The following is a 15,126-nucleotide window of genomic DNA, read 5'->3' as shown; positions in this document are numbered from 1 at the left end:
AAAGACAGCATTAGAGTTTACATTAATTTTTTTAATTGATTGGCACTCAGCAATTTTGTTTTCCACTCATTTCTTTTAGAAAATCTCCAATGATTTTGTAGGGAGTCAGTAGAACTTAATCATAATGGGACTTAGAACAGCCAATCAGATGCATGGTGGGGGTGGTCAAAAGCTGCCCCAGCCCCCTAACTACAACTTGACTATTTCTCCTTGTTTGGAGCATGTTTATGGGGAATTACATAAAACAGTGCTTATCAAACTTTATGCTCTTATAAATCACTAAGATCCAATTCCTAGAGACTCAGGATATACTTGGATGATATATCAGCTTATTGAAATTGTCCAGATTATTTTATTTGGGTGAAAGCTGTATTATCAAAATAGCTGGCATATTTTCCCAGGCCAATTTTGACATTCACTGTAGTTCTATTTCATTACTTGAAAATGTGTTTCTGATATCTTTGATCAGTTATAATCTCACTCGTCAACGTTCACAATAAACCACATTCCTATCCCACCACATGACTAAATTCAGCATAGAGTATCTGTACTTCAGGTATTTGTCAGGAAAACAATTACATTGTATAGACTGTCACTACTTATCAAAAGCTCACTTAAAAGGCAAAATATTATGGGGAATTGTCTAAAATAGTGTTTCTCAAATTTTTATATGCTTATAAATCACTACTGATCTTATTCAAATACAGATTCTGATTCAATACATTTGGGGTGGGTCCTGAAAGCTAAATTTTTAACAAGTTCCTGGATGATAACAATGCTATTGACCCATGGAGTCGGGAGGGCCTAACTAAACCTGCAGAGAATTATCTAATTTTAGTTGGTTATTGGTTTGCTTTTTCTTTGTGTACTTTTGTTTTTGAGGAATAAGAAGCAGTGGAAATCTATGTGAAAATCTAAAAGCAACACTTCTTTGGAGGAAAAATTAACAGTATATAATAAAAAACAAAGCAAAAGGGGGAAGCATACCAGCAACTCCACTACAAGGAATTTATCCTAAGGAAATTTAGAATATGCACCAAGATTTAATTACAAATATAATGCACTGCATTCCATTAAAGCATTGTCAATTGCCAAGATAACCAAAAATGAGTTATTTAATATTAAAGAAAATATGTTAATAAGAAAAGATGCTCAGAATATATTTTTGAGTGAAAAAAATAAGGTTATAAAGCATTGTTGCTATAATAAGTATGGTTGATTTTCTCATTTTTGGCTCATCTGTGTTTCCTTCAAAATATAGGTATTACGAGCATATTTATAAAAATTATTTTAACACGTGGTAAAAAGCAGATGTTAAAGGCTTTATAGGATGGTCATAATTATGTGGTAACAGTACAGGGAGAACAGAGAAGGAAGAACACAAAGACCTAAAATAATTTGAGTTTAAAAGTTGTCCTATGTGTCTGGTTCAAGGATACAACTGGAGTCAGATTAGGAATCAATCACTGCAGACAGAACCCTGAAGCAGCCTTGTGTGGCTGAGAGGATCATCGTCCTCTGATACTCTCCTAACACAACAACTGAATGGGAGTGTGTGTGGCCTCCTGATTCCTACCAACCAGATTTCACCATCTGCAACCTAGTCTTCATCACCAGATCTCCTACAACTCAGAGTTTTGAGTTTGTGCCCTTGGGATGGATTTGTTTGGTCCTCTCCAGACAGCCAATGAAACCCATCCTGTCTGCAGACTCAAAGGGATCTTCTAATGAGACTGTTGGAGGAGGTTAGAAAAAAGAAAAAAAGAACCCAACAGGAGAACTGTGTGACAAAATGAGAATGGCCACGGATTCCAGAGAAGAGGAATGGGCCAAAAAGTCCATTTCAGGGCAAAGAATTAAGGATCGTACAACTCTTTCAGTCAATACAGGAAAAAAAAAAAAAATTAATGCAACATCCTTAAATCACCTTTTTTTTCTTTTTCCTCTTCTTAATAATATTATCATGGTTGTGTTTTTCACTGCTTTGGAACCTTGGGTCTCTTATGTGTTCCACTTGGGGAAATGTCAAATAGCCTATTATTCATTTATTCAACAAATATTTTCTAAACCTCTAGTTTATGACAGAAACCATTCTAGGCACTGGGGTTGCACTGGTGATCTAAAATGTCCTCAGCCTTATGGAACCTACATTTAGTGAGGAAGGCCAGTAATAAACCAGTAAAGAGATTCATGATGCACTCTGAAAAAATAAAAGTAGTGGTGTTCCTTTAGGTGGGGTTCGGGGAAGAACAATCACAGGGAGTAGCATCTATCAGAGATATATAATCACATCTGCCTGATTCTGCTATTGGGAATCACATAAACATGGACATTCTGCAGTTAATTCCAGGACATGTCTTGCATCAAGTATCAATAACAATGAATATACGATCATGGTATTTTCCTTATAGAACTAATAATGTGTGTGTGTATGTTTTCAACCTTAAAAATAAAATAGCCAGTTATTTTACCCACAAAATGGGTTTATTCGGGAATAGCAGAGAATTGCAATTTGGGACAGACAAGCTATGGTGAATCACAGGCAAGTCTGAAAAATAAAGGAGAGGGGTCTGGCTTTTGAGTAGGTGTTAGGAGGAAATAAAGAAGGGCTGTTTTGAACAAAAGTTCATTGGAGAAGAGCAAGAGCTTGAGGTTGTGGGGAACCTTCCTTCTTTTTCTGAAAAGCAGGAGATAAAATTCCCCTGTGATTAATGTCTTCCCTTGTCAAAACAATTCTTACCTTCCTTCTTCCTGCTGGTTATGCAAGTGCAAAGAGTGGTATACACATGAGAGTTCCCCCTCAGGCTGCATGGCTCCATTTTAAATGAGGTTCCCTTTATTTATTTTCACAGTGTGTATATATATATTTGTGTGTGTGTGTGTGTGTGTGTGTGTGTGTGTGTCTGTCTGTCCTTATCTCCTTATCTTCCCCATCACCTTTATCTACTATGACCACCACTACTATTACTTTTGCTATCACTATTACTACTATAAGCCTATGATTCCTTATTTATAACTCAGAAATCCAGAAAGCTTTGAAAACCAACAAATTTTTCATAACACATATGGAGGGGAGAATTTAACTCACCTAACCTTTGGTGTCAAAACCTAACCAGAACCAACAAACAAATGACCTATATAGCAGCCTGTATCTCCCACTTAATGAGAATATTCATATGATTTACTACAAAATATTACCATGCTTTGATTACAGGTTTGATTACAGATCTACTTTTCTTTTTACCTCTCTAAAGTTTGAAATTTTCTGATTCCCAAATATGGCTGGTCCCAAGAGTTCTGAATAAAGCATGGATCTCCACACCTACGACAAGCTACAACTATCACCACTGCTGCTGCTCTTACTAAAAAACTTTGCCTTTGAGTACCTCTGTATTAGTTATTCCAATTCATTCTAACATCTCATTAGCCTAAATGAGTATAATTGAAGAGAAAATTTTGCACCTAATCCATCTACTGTTTAATGAATACTCTTGACTTTTCAGACATATTTCTCTGATCATTTAAAAAAGCATATCACAACAAATCTAAGTCAATGCAATATTAACAGCCATAGCATTATCCAAAGCCTGTGGCCATAACCCAGGATGTTTATGTCTCCTGGCACTTTCTATGTCTCCTGGCACTTTCTATGCCTACTTATTATTACTACTGAAGTTTTCATTCATATTCAACATCCATGTCTGGTGCATTTTGTTTGATGAAAACAATCTAATTAGTGCTGAACCTTTCCTAGTTCATAAATTTATTCCTAAGAACATTAAAAGGAAGTCAAGTGAGACATGTTCAGTAACAGATGTTTGCCTTTTTTGGCTGCCTTTTTACAGTTTGTTCTCTTTCATTACTTTTTAAGAAATTTAGTTAATGTTCCCTTTCCTAGAGAACAAGCGTACCTAGCTTCCCAGAAGGGTGGGGGTGGGGGGATTCCCCAGGGTAGGCACAGTCTGTTCACTCCCTTAACCTAATATCTGCTCCAATGTTCTTTGCATCCAGCTTTTCATTCTTTCATCCAGGTTTTGGTAACAATCACACTCCAGCTTATCTCAGAAAGAATGTGCATGTTGACTGGAGGTTATTATAAAACTAGAACTATGACGAGCACTGTTACTAATGCCCATGGGCCTAGTGTCCCTCAAATACCTTTCCCACACGAGGACATCTCAGAATAAAGGGGCAACATGATTGACAGAATTTGATTGAATCTTTTGGCTTCTACAGTAAAGAAAGATTGTGAAGTTACTTACGAAACTAAAAATCCAGTGGTCTTTTATGATAAAGAAGTATAGATCAAGATTTTTCTCTATAAAAATATATTGATCCAAAAATACAAATTTAAAATTATCCTGTTTATTTACCTAACCTTCCACTTTTGAATATCATTTAGTGTAAACGGTATTGTGAGCTGTTTAAATGATGGTACATTGGTAAGCCTAAGTAACATTACAATCCAAATCTTGCAATCACCAAGAGTGCTTTCTTTTAAAACTTTGTGAGAATAGTTTTAAATATATATGTCTTGACCAATTTGTTGTTGGTCTATACATCTTAACCTATTTATTGCTAAAGGAATTCTGCAATGGAGTACCTCTTTATTTTCCCAAAAAGTACTTTAATTAAGGCAACAGTAGAAATTTTTATCTAGAAGGAAAGATTTAATAAAAATAAAATAAATGATGATTATAAAATACCTAGGCCCATATAAAATATATAAAAATGTCAGGCTCAGATAATATTGCTACAAGGCAATATAACTATTAAAATGTGGGGTTTTAACTGCAACTATATACGTTAAAAAAATAATAGTTTTACCTATATGTATATATCAAAATAAATATATCATTCTTTCACAAAGATTCAAAATTTTATATTTCATAGGAAAATACATATGCATTTCAAAATTAAAATGTGAAGTTTGAAGATAATGTACAGCATTAGACATCACTGCTTGTAATAGTACCAAAACAAACAAAAGATCAGATAAGAGTAAACTGTTGGAATGCTCTTCAGTATGTCAAAAAATCATAGTCACGTAGTTAACTCAAGGCTTAAATTAAACCCAAGCCTAATTCTGTAAGAACAGAATTTTCAAAATGTAATTTCATTGATACCCAAAATGATTTTTTAAAATTTAGGAAATCATTTGAATAAATAGAAATTTTAAATTTAATAGTCATAATGATTTGTGTTAATTCTTCGAAATATCAGAAAATCAAATCAGATGACATTTTTTATCAAATGCAACCCACAAGAGGAGAAAATCATGAGTATGAAAATGATTACAATACCTCTCAAATGTGTGGAGGGAAAGAAAAGAGCAGAGAGAAGAAAATGTGATGGAGGAGAAAAAAATGAGCAAAGATATTTTACATATTATAAGTTAATTTACTATTTTTTATTATGTACTAAAATCAAGTGAATGCCCACAGTCTTCTGACAGCATAATTTGGTAAAGAATCACACAAAAATATCTAAATTTCCAAGTTAAGAGAAGAATATCCCCCTAGATTCTTACAGTTTTCTTTTCCCAAAATGGCTCAAGAAAATTCTCCAGAGAAGAGTGATAAGAAATTTCATTAAAATCTAGTCTACCCATTTCATGGTCAAAATTAAGCTAATGTGAAGCATAATGTTATATATGGAATTTCTTTTTTCATTTCTAAAAATATGTTTCTGCAAAACTAATAATTTTTTGTTTTGTTTATGAGCTGAATCTATAAGTATGTTTAAAAACAGGACAAGTGACTCTTGGTTTCTTCTCTCATATAGGACTTGTTCTCCTTGAAAGGAGGGAGATCCAAATGCCCAGAGGACTCACAGTGCATTCTTTGAAACACGAAACAATGTATAATGCAACTAGGTATTAAACCAAGTTCTATTTCCTTGTAATCTCTACTTCCTAGTGTCAAGGTTAGGCAAATTCCATCCAAGATTAAGAAAATAAAGGGATCAAATGTCTTCCTACAAGGAAGGCACTTCATGACGATGGAACTTGCTTAAATTTTGTTTCATTTCTTGCCACTTGCCCTCTTGAATGCTATACTTTTGCCACACTCAACTTCTTTCACTTCCTGAAATGCACTCTGCCCTCCCATTCAGACAACCACAACTGTTCTTTCCCCTCTGATCCTCCATCCCTGAACCCTGTCACCACCACAATAAGTATGCAAGCATGCATGCTTGGGCAGTCCCTTGCTTGTCATCTCATCCTCATTCTAGGGGTCACCAAATGGCAGAGTTCCCGTCAGGGAACCTTCTGATCCCAGAGCCACTGCAACAGAGTTGTGAGTTAGCCACTCACAGAGGAGAGTTTTGCCTTACTGATGACTAATGAATAAAAGTTTTTACTCTATATGTTCATAAATATTAGATAGAAATTAACTTCTTATACAAAGTTCTGTCAATATTTGCTTTCATCCTAGCTTTTTTAAGAGCACTATTGACACTAAATTTTGCACCTCAGAATTTTGATAAATACCAGAGTTGTTTTTCACACCTACAGTCCTTCAGGTTGTGGTTTTCCAGAGTGCTTCATACATTATCATAAAGTTAGAAAACCTTGTAAAGAAGAGTTATGAAATGAAATTGCAACAACAAAGTTGGAGATGGGTGGTGTTTCCTATATTATTGAAATGTAATACTATATTTTTATATTATGCAAGGGATCATATTCACAGGTGCTCACTTACTTTGGATAAATGTTATCTTTCAAGATAATTAAGGCTACAAATGTCTCAGGACTTCAGAGATCATAAAAAGTAGAATTAGTAACTTTTTCTTAGGAATGCAGTTTCTTTAACTTCATGTAAAGAAGTTTCAGGGGGCTATATGCCACTGTTTAAAATAACTGGGAATTCGAATACAATTCTAATATGATAAGTCGGCAGTTGCAGAAATGAAACATTAAAACTAAAGACATATAACATTATTGTATTATTTAATTAGAACTAAAAACATATAGGATTCAAAATACTTCAAAAAGAAAACAGAAACTCTGGCTTAAAAGGGATATTTTCTTTTAGCCTAAAGAAAGCATATCCACAGTGACTTTCTTATTTGAGCAAATTAAAATTTTGATGATTAGCTAAGGTATCGAGAGTGTTTTGAAAGCAAAATATGTTATATTTTTCTCTCCTCCTACAAAATCAAATACAGGGTTTTCTGCACCCTGTCTTCTTTCCTCTTTTAACAATGCAAACTTCTTTCTACATTCTCAACTTTCCTAGTTACTTTTGTCTTCTGGACCTGATTGAACAAACTCATATCAAGATTACTTAACACTTCACACCCATTAAGATGGCTATTAAGAAAACAGAAATATAATAAGTGCTGATGAAAATGTGGAGAAATTGGAGCACTTGTGCATTGCTAGAGGGAATGTAAAATGGTGCAACCACTCTGCAGAATAATATGATGATTCCTCAAAATATTAAATATAGGAATACAATATGGTCCAGCAATTCCACTTCTGGGTATATATCCAAAAAAAGAAAAAGAAAGGGTTCAAACAATAGTTCTACACCCTTGTTCATAGTGGCATTATTCACAATATCCAAATTGTGGAAGTAATCCAAGTGTCCACCAACAGATGAATGGATAAACAAAATATGGCATATATATTCGATAGAATATTATTCAGCCTTTTTAAAAAAGAAGGAAATTTTGACACATGCTACAGCATGGATGAACCTTGAAGACATTATAAGTGAGATGAGCCAGCCCCAAAAGAAAAAGTAAAATACTTGTTGCCAGAGGATGGTGGGGAAGGGAAGAACAAGGAATTAGTGTTTACTGGGTACAGAGTTTTAGTTTGGAAAGATAAAAAGGTTCTGGAGACGGATGGTGGTAATAGTTACACAGCAATGTGGGTGTACTTAACGCCACCAAACTGTACACCTAAAATGTTAAAATGGTAAATTTTATGTTATGTGTATTTTACCACAATAAAAAAAATGGCAGAAAAGATGAACTTAGAACTTGATATTTGATCCCTTCTAGTACTGTTATTATTTTAAAGGATAAATGAAAGGGGAATCCTTAATAAATAAATAAATAAATTAGACTTTCAATGGTGAAAATTAAAGATGCAGTGAGCTGCAGGAAAGAAATCTGAAGGTTTGAATCTTATCCCCTCTTACCCATTCACACCCCGCCCCCAACATAGTGGGTTTGCAAGAGTAAGATAAACCTCTAACTGGACTGAGGCAAAAGGCCTATTAATGCTCACCCAGTCTCCACTCTAGTCCACCCCAAATTTCTTTAGACAGGTACACATACCCAAAGCACCATCTATTATGCCAAAGCCATGGTTAGTAGCTCTTTGTACTCCTAATTCCCCCGTGGGCAATTCCCCAGTCTTGCATCTGGAGCTCTCCACAGTCATGTCTACTCTTGCCCAACTTATTCCCCAAAGAAATATGTTTAAATGTACTTCTTCACACAGCTAGGAGCAATCTCTAAATGATTAGTGTAAAACAGGGTAAGCAGTAGTTCATTTATTCACCTTTACTGGAAAATGAAAATGAAAACAGCCTTTTATGGGTGTTACTTTTGCTAAGGACATGTATGAATTAGCAATAGACATCCAATTAGCTGGAGGTAACTGTCTATTCTGTAATTAATTACTATGTTCTGAAAATAGTAGATTACAAAGACTTTGAATTTCACTAAACAATATTCATATAATTTCCTCATCTAAATTCATATAATTTTCCTTAATAATGTTTGTATAATACCCTTATCTAAAACAGGGATGCAATGATTTAGTTTTAGTATATTTACTCACAAAGAATTTAGCAGCAGAAGTTAAATATGATGTGATTCAAAAGTTTTGGTTTACAGAAAAAATATAAAAACTCAAGATTTTTAAAAATACTAGATAACGAACTATCCAGTAGATAAGAAAAATAATTGTTATCAGCTCTCTAATGGTGTATGGACTGAACTGTGTCTCCCCACAATTCATATGACTCCTTAAGCCCCAGTGTGACTGTATTTGGAGATGCGACCCTTAGAGAGGTAATTAGGTTAAATGAGGTCATATGGGTAAGGGCACTAATCCAATATGACCAGCATCCTTATAAGAAGAGAGGGAGGCACTAGAAACACAAACTGGAAAGGCCATGTGAGGACACAGAAAGGAGGCAGCTTTCTGCTAGCCAAGGAGAGAGAGGCCCCAGGAGAAAACAGCCGTACTGGCACCTTGATTTTGGACTTCCAGCCTTCAGGACTTTGAGAAATAAATGTCTGTTGTTTAAGCCACCCAGTCTGTGGTATTGTGTTATGGCAGCCCAAGAATACTAATACAAATCACAAGTCGAAAGGAAAAATAATTCATGATATAAAAAGAGGAAAGAAAAGGAAAATGAGACAGACACATTCACATACAGAGCAGAACACATAGGAGATGTAAAAATTCCAGACATCTATACAGACACCGTGAGACACAAATATTATAGAATGGCATTTTGCACTCTTTTAAGAAATCATTGCTAAAGATTTCAGAATCACATGAGTTTCTTCTACTACAGTAAGTCACCTACACACGAACAAGTTCCGTTCCGAGAGCACGTTCGTTAAGTCCAATTTGTTCGTAAGTCCAACAAAGTCAGCCTAGGTACCCAACTAACACAGTTAGCTATATACTACTGTACTGTAATAGTACTTTTCACACAAATAATACATAAAAAACACAAAAAATAAAGAAAACATTTTTAATCTTATAGTACAGTACCTTGAAAAGAACAGTACAATACATACTGCTGCTTTTACGCTTGCTTCTGGACATCCTGGGATTGAAATAAACATACTATACTACTGTACTCTACACAGTACTACACAATAAAATACACAAAAGCACAACCACTCGTACAGGACGCACGCATGTAACAATGTATGCCAAACACGTGAACTAACTTACGTGATTGGACATGTGAACACACATTTGCATCTTTGAAAGTTCGCAACTCGGAGGTTCATATGTAGGGGACTTACTGTATTTACATAGAGACATCTCAGAACTTGCCCTGATGAGCAGGTGAACTTAATGTGAAGTCCTGATTCCATCTTCAAGTCATAGATTCTCACGTCCCAGTTTGGAGAGCCCTCACTCACAAAACCATTAGTATGTGGTCGTGACATTGTCCTTGGATTGTTAAGTCCTCTTAGTGCCACACTCCTAACAAACATCTTTATTCTCCACTGGCTTCCACTGTATTTTCTTGATAGTCTAGGTACCATTACAAAAATAGTCGCTATCACATTTAGGGCAAACCACTGTGATGATCACTTTGGCTATTACCACTCTTCAAACAAAAACTAATATACATATTTAGGAGTTAAGGTGATCAGCAAGATTTACACAAAATAAGACAACAGAACAAAAGCACTGCTTCAGAAAAAAGATGAATTTCAATGGGGAATCATTTTAGGAATGAAATATGCCCATAGTAACATCTTACATGTTATATCAAAATGAATTCAATCATTTGCTAGAAAAATGGTAATGCAACTCTATGTCCGGTTTTACAAATACTTACACTACAATAATCCTGAAATACTGACGATGATCCAGAGAAACTAGGCCAACTGGAGTCATGAGTCAAACAGGAAAACCTTTTAGACACTACTCCTCTCCAATCATAGAACGCTCTGTCTGTTGGAAATATCAATGCAGGTTAAAAGAATATTTATCCAGGAAAAGTACACACTGATCATACTGCTTAGTGTTACAAAGAGGAACATAAATCATCTTTATGGCCCCACTATTCTGTATTAAAATCACATCTTTTCATCTACCATAACAAGATGAGGAAGTGATAGCACCGCATAGAGGCTTCAGTTAATGGGCTTCCTCACACAGTAAAGCTCTCGTGTTTTTATTACATACAGTGTGCCCATCAGAAAACTAATAAGTTCATTCTTTTGATTCTTCTCTTCAAGAACACTGACTTCTTTTTTAAGGGAGGCTTAAAGCAAAATCAGATTTGTGAATAGCACTTATGAAAACAAAAGAAAACCTCCTCTCCCTGTTACATAAGCACTTTAAAAGAGAATTCAAAATTATTATCAAGGTGCTAGTTTTGATATTGTGAAGTAAATAAAATTATTGAAAGTATTTAAGGTAAATAGGTTGGAAGAGCAAAAGGTTAGCCAGTACATGCCCACATATTTCTTCTGTCTCATGGTAGTTATGTGGGATTTCTGCACAAAATTTTTTAATGAAGAGGAGATTTCAGATTTATTTGTCCACTTATTTCTCAGAAATACAATTTAATCCTGCCATCCAAATGAATCAATCTATTTTTACATTTCCAATTTTCTTTCTAATACTCATTCATATACATATCTTCTTTCCTGAAATTTTTAATTTAATAGAGTCCTCCATGGACCAGTTAATTTCATATAAATTTAGAGAAAAATCAGAAGGAATGTATTCTCTCATTTCATTGCTTCAATTTATTTATAGGACCATAAGTTAAGTGTCCTATATATAGGGAGGTAGAGTAGTAACATAAAATAATAAAAATGTGATATTATCTCAGAGACATTCTAATCAATATACACACACATATCCTACCCCATCTTAATTTTACATATATTTCCTCAATTTCAGTCAGTCTCTGCCCTCTATCAAAAAGGAAAAATCTCTAGGAGAGGCACCATAACAAATTATGTATCTCAATCACAACCCAATATGAAGAAATGAATATCTTTAATGGAAGCGAATGCCAATAATGGGTAGATCATAGAGAATCTGAAAAGATTAGTATCTGAAAAGAGGATAGCAAAGGAAAGGCCATACACGTCATCCTTTACTGGGGACTTTCATAAACCCAGGGGGATATAAAAGGATAGCATAAGAGCGTTAGAGATGTGTATACCCCACATTTCTTATGAAGCTTTTTTGACTAATTTGAAGCATTTCTCAATTTACTAGCACTATCCCTATTTCGCCCACTTCCTTCAATGAACTTCTACAATAAATGTTCTCACTATTTTAGATAACAGAGCATCTCTTTCCAATCTCCTTTTTAAATGTATAAACTCCTCCAGGGCAAGGACAATATCTTACTTGGAATTGCTCTGTGATTCTGGTTCATTAGCAATGTGATTAAAGTTACTATGTAAACACTGGTGAACTAGAATTAGCCTCACAAGGTTAAATCTCACAGGCAAAAGGGAATCTTCCTGATCACTGAAGAGCCCAACCTCAAATGAAACTAAATGCTATATGACTTATTTTCCAAGAGATTCCAGAGCATTTCAAATATTTTATCTTGTTTACCCACAAAACAGACTCATATAATCAAGAAGGCCATACATTATTTTCTCCAGTATACAGGTATCACACTAGAAAATATAGCTATAACTTTTCCACTTCAGGAAGCAGTAAAGCCTCCACTAAAATCCTCAAGGTAATCATTCACACACTGATCTATACTAATGACTCCTCCTCAGAAGCTAAGCACAGAAGGTGACACGCAACAAATTCCAATTTATTCCACAAAGTCAGTCGAAAGTTATAAGCTGATAGTTTGAAGAAGACCAAAGTCATACATCAGACTAAATCTTCACAAACCCTTCACAGAGCCAACAAGCTTCACAGATAATGCCAAAGAGAAATTAAGATTCTGAAATCTAAGGGTGGGGGGGGGGGAAGCAAGAGTAGGCTGTATATTGATAGGTGAAAAAATAAGAAATCTTGTTAGAACTCCCAGTTTACCAGCCAGCAGGACAAAATAAAATACTCTGAGATTAAACAAATCTGGGGAAAATACAATAGCAAAATTTGGAAAGAAACCAAAATATCCCATCAGATTAACAAGGAGTTATTAGCTAATTCTGAACATTAAAAAAATTGTTAAATATCCATACTGATGTCTTTGTGTCCTTGTGTTTCCTCAATACTTATTTAGACTCTTTGAAAAACTTTATTATACCACTAGTTCATGTTATTTTGTTGTCTTCTTCAGATCTCATCTCCCTATCTAGACTTGAGAGTCTTTAACTTGCTTTGTATTCTCCATAATATTGAATACAGTGCTGTGCCCCAAGCATATGTTTAGTATATGCTACTGCACTGACTTGGTATTGGGTGAAAGGCCACTCAGGAAACTGCTGAGAGTGAAAGGCCCCATGTAATACAACTGATATAAACATCTGAAAAAATGGAAGAGTCTTTAAAAAGGGATTTTTAAAATTCTTTTTTTCAGGACCAAATATTTTTTTCACCAGACCATCTTCCCTCTCTTGATATTTATCTTGATGTTTATAATGGTAATCGTTTTTAAATACATATGAGTTGGGGGTGGCTTTTTATTTCCCATTTTCATTCAAATTTATGCAGTTAACAATGAGCCAATTATTTACACAGATGAGAGGGATTTTCAAAATCTAATAAGCATAATTACTTTAGAAACAAATTATTTAGATGAGTCACAGAAAACTGGTAAGATTGTATCTGGTGATACTGCCAAGAAAATGAGGAAAGGAACAAGGGAAAGGAGGGAGGAAGGAAGGATCTCTAACTAGGTAAAACATTCACCACTTTTCTGTGATCTTTGTAGTGACAAGCATTTCCTCCATATTGCAAATTGATAGATTTGTCCAAATTGTCTGAATATCAGCACAAAACCCAAAGACAATAGGATTTTAAACCTTTCAAATATATTGTTTCAGTCAACAAAGAAACCAAACGTTCACAGGAAATAATCTATGCAACTGCCTCTGATAGAGCCAGAGAAGTCCAGAGGCAAGTGTGGTGTATCTTTATGAGGACTTGACAGAGCCCAAGACACCACTGGTTTCAGCAGGCCTGTTGTCCCTAGAGCCTCTTTTATGCCAAGCTCGTTCTGTTTCCCTTTTATCAATTCCCTTCTATCAATTAATTCTTTGAGTTAATTGCACATGCAGTTTTAATCTGTAGGTAATTACAATCAATTAATAGGAGACAGAATTAGCAGTTCTTAGTTTGATTATCTATATAATTAAAAGGGGTGGTAAACTAGAGTTGACAAATAGCATCTTAATCAGTTGAATAATCAAACCCCAGAAGCTTGCTTGGGCAGCTGAATTCCATCTCTTGTATTAGTTCAGATTTTAGAATCAATGACTGAAATGTCCATTTAAATCAATTCATATTGTTAATTTATAGTCAAAAATGAACAATATGTATTCTAAAATTACTTAAACTATCTACCTTCTTTTGGTTATAGTGAACCGCTTCCAAAAGGATTCAATAAAAATAATGATCCAACAAACTAACTTATTTATATCTACTGAATACCAGTTAGTATTCATGGCTCCCAAATTATATGTTACAAAACATCTAAGAAATATGAGTAACTCCTTTTGTACTAGGTTCTACTTAACACTTTTATATGTGTGCTGAGAGACAGCAAATAAAACATAGCTTTAGTCTTTTTTTTTTTTTGGCTATCAAATGGAAACAGTTGTTTGTAGATACAGAGGCAATACTAAGATGCAGGATAAGCTTAACGTGAGTTAGAAAAATATATGAGAACTTCATCATGATTAGGATATAACATAATAGAACAGTAGCATCACTGTTGCATAATATCTTTCTGAATTGCCAAGTATTTGAACAAGTTTGGCAGATACTTCCAAGCTCACAGTAAATAAAAAATGTTCAAAAAGAATCATGATTTCTGGTTCAATATGGCTTGTTACCTTAGACTGTGAGGCAGCCCTTTTTATAGCCTCAAGAAAATACTATAACAATCATAAAAAGACGAAAATGTCAAGGTCACAAAAACATTATTTTAAGCATTCACCTATCTGCAGTTGAGAAAAAATTTTCATTAATTAGGATGATGGAAGTGAACTGAGGAAAGCAATCAGTGATCTTTACATAATAATAAACCCCTAGCCCATCTGAAAGCCATTAGAAAGAAGCTTAATACCACCTAAGAAAAAACCAAACAGAACAAACACCATTTCTCTAAAATGTGGGTGCTGCTCACTATCTACAATAGCCAGGACATGGAAGCAAACTAAATGTCCATCAACAGAGGAATGGATAAAGAAGATGTGGTACATATAAACAATGGATTATTATTCAGCCATGAAAAGGAATGAAATTGGGTCATT

At 34.6% G+C, this 15,126-nt stretch overlaps 1 protein-coding gene across 1 annotated transcript in view; it reads right to left on the bottom strand.

Moving 5' to 3' along the window:
* The window catches only part of IQCM (IQ motif containing M), a gene marked incomplete at its 3' end in the record, with an annotated part of 457,722 nt that overhangs the window by 236,261 nt on the left and 206,335 nt on the right, over positions 1 to 15,126 (bottom strand). Inside the window, exon 7 of the mRNA XM_079919840.1 lies at positions 10,554 to 10,669. Coding sequence (XP_079775966.1) covers positions 10,554 to 10,669 — 116 coding nt within the window. The remainder of the gene's footprint in view (positions 1 to 10,553; positions 10,670 to 15,126) is intronic.

The sequence above is a fragment of the Stenella coeruleoalba genome, assembly GCF_951394435.1.
Source record: "Stenella coeruleoalba genome assembly, chromosome: 4".
Lineage (NCBI taxonomy): Eukaryota > Metazoa > Chordata > Mammalia > Artiodactyla > Delphinidae > Stenella > Stenella coeruleoalba.
Note: the sequence above shows the minus strand (reverse complement) of the source record. Positions and strands in the feature narration are given on the sequence as shown.